The sequence below is a fragment of the Trichinella spiralis genome (genome assembly GCF_000181795.1).
Source record: "Trichinella spiralis strain ISS 195 chromosome Unknown Scfld3463, whole genome shotgun sequence".
Classification (NCBI taxonomy): domain Eukaryota; kingdom Metazoa; phylum Nematoda; class Enoplea; order Trichinellida; family Trichinellidae; genus Trichinella; species Trichinella spiralis.
Genome location: NW_003530402.1, coordinates 1 through 1,131, shown reverse-complemented (window position 1 = coordinate 1,131; position 1,131 = coordinate 1). Strand labels below are relative to the sequence as shown.

Here is a 1,131-nt window from a genome sequence, read left to right as displayed (position 1 = left end):
AGCGTCCCCAAGTAGGTCGCCAAAGGGAAGGGAAGGTCTGCTAGCTCTGCATGACAAGGCTAAAGTTAACGGCCACCCATTGACTCAGAGCGATCGGAAGAGATCTCGATACCACGGTATCCGGTTTCCGGACCGCACTACCGCAACTGGTGGCCCAATTGCCAAAGAACATCCAATCCCGGTGGAAGGATCAATGTGGCAAATCGACGGAAGAACCGACCTCTCAGACCTTCCTGGACTTCTTAGCAGAACAAGCCCGGTGCGCTGTGGACCTTGTACAGTCCACACAGGGAGAGAGAATACCGTCCCCCACGCATAAACACACGGTGAAGGAGAGTCAGCGGAAGCGATCTCGCCCCCTTCGTCAAACGATTGGAGCCTTTCATACATCTCTCCATCCAACCTGTCCGGTATGCCAAGGTAAACATCGTGTAACGGTATGTCCACAGTTCCTGAACCAACAGTGGTCAGTACGAAAGGCAACGGCGGTGCGCCTCGGCCTGTGCTTCATTTGCCTAAGTCAAGGCCATACATCACAGCGATGTGCGATGAGACAACGGGGATGGAGAACTCACCATTTGCTCACTGAAACGGCTCCCAACCGCCGAACATCACAGCCAAAACCATCTGACACCTCAATTCCACCTCCCGCGAAGAAAACGCGGTCTGAACCCAGTGAGGAAACATTCACCCGTGTATTACTCGCTAATATACGCGGCTCAACGAGAATCCGGTTTCAAACAGTGAAAGCCATTGCTACTGGTGCAAACGGACAACGGCTAACGGTCAACTGCTTGTTCGACAGCGGTGCTGAAACAACCCTAGTGACAGAAGAAGTAGCAAGAGCCTTGAATTTGGTGGGAACATCGGAGACCGTCACGGTGAAAGGAATCGGTGGAATCCAATGCGCCCCAACGGTGGCCAGAAGAGTCCGGTTCCTTCTAAGCCCCGTAGATACAAATCAATCCGGTGTGGGTGATAAGTCCATTGAAGCACTAACACTTCCACGAATCTGCGATGATATCCCTTCCGTCCCCGTCCGGTGTGACAAGTGGAAGCATCTACAACACCTGCAGCTCCCAGAGGAGGAAGATGAGAAACTGCCTATCCACGTGTTAATCGGTGTGGATT

At 52.8% G+C, this 1,131-nt stretch overlaps 1 protein-coding gene across 1 annotated transcript; it reads right to left on the bottom strand.

Moving 5' to 3' along the window:
- Positions 1-84: 84 nt before the first annotated feature.
- Tsp_13807 (putative ferredoxin) lies at positions 85-1,061 on the bottom strand. The gene is made up of 4 exons (XM_003367911.1): positions 1,003-1,061; positions 743-938; positions 603-718; positions 85-505 (listed from the first exon to the last, which is right to left on the bottom strand). The coding sequence occupies exons 1-4, from the start codon at positions 1,059-1,061 to the stop codon at positions 85-87; spliced, it is 792 nt and encodes a 263-aa protein (XP_003367959.1).
- Positions 1,062-1,131: the final 70 nt, after the last annotated feature.

What these genes read in the sequence shown, in the direction of transcription:
- Tsp_13807 (XM_003367911.1), bottom strand. Translation starts at nt 1,061, where the DNA reads ATGCTTCCACTTGTCACACCGGACGGGGACGGAAGGGATATCATCGCA. An exon ending in ATCATCGCAGATTCGTGGAA is followed by an intron (nt 939 to 1,002) that starts GTGTTAGTGCTT and finishes GGGGCTTAGAAG; the next exon opens with GAACCGGACTCTTCTGGCCA. An exon ending in CAGTAGCAATGGCTTTCACT is followed by an intron (nt 719 to 742) that starts GTTTGAAACCGG and finishes ATTCTCGTTGAG; the next exon opens with CCGCGTATATTAGCGAGTAA.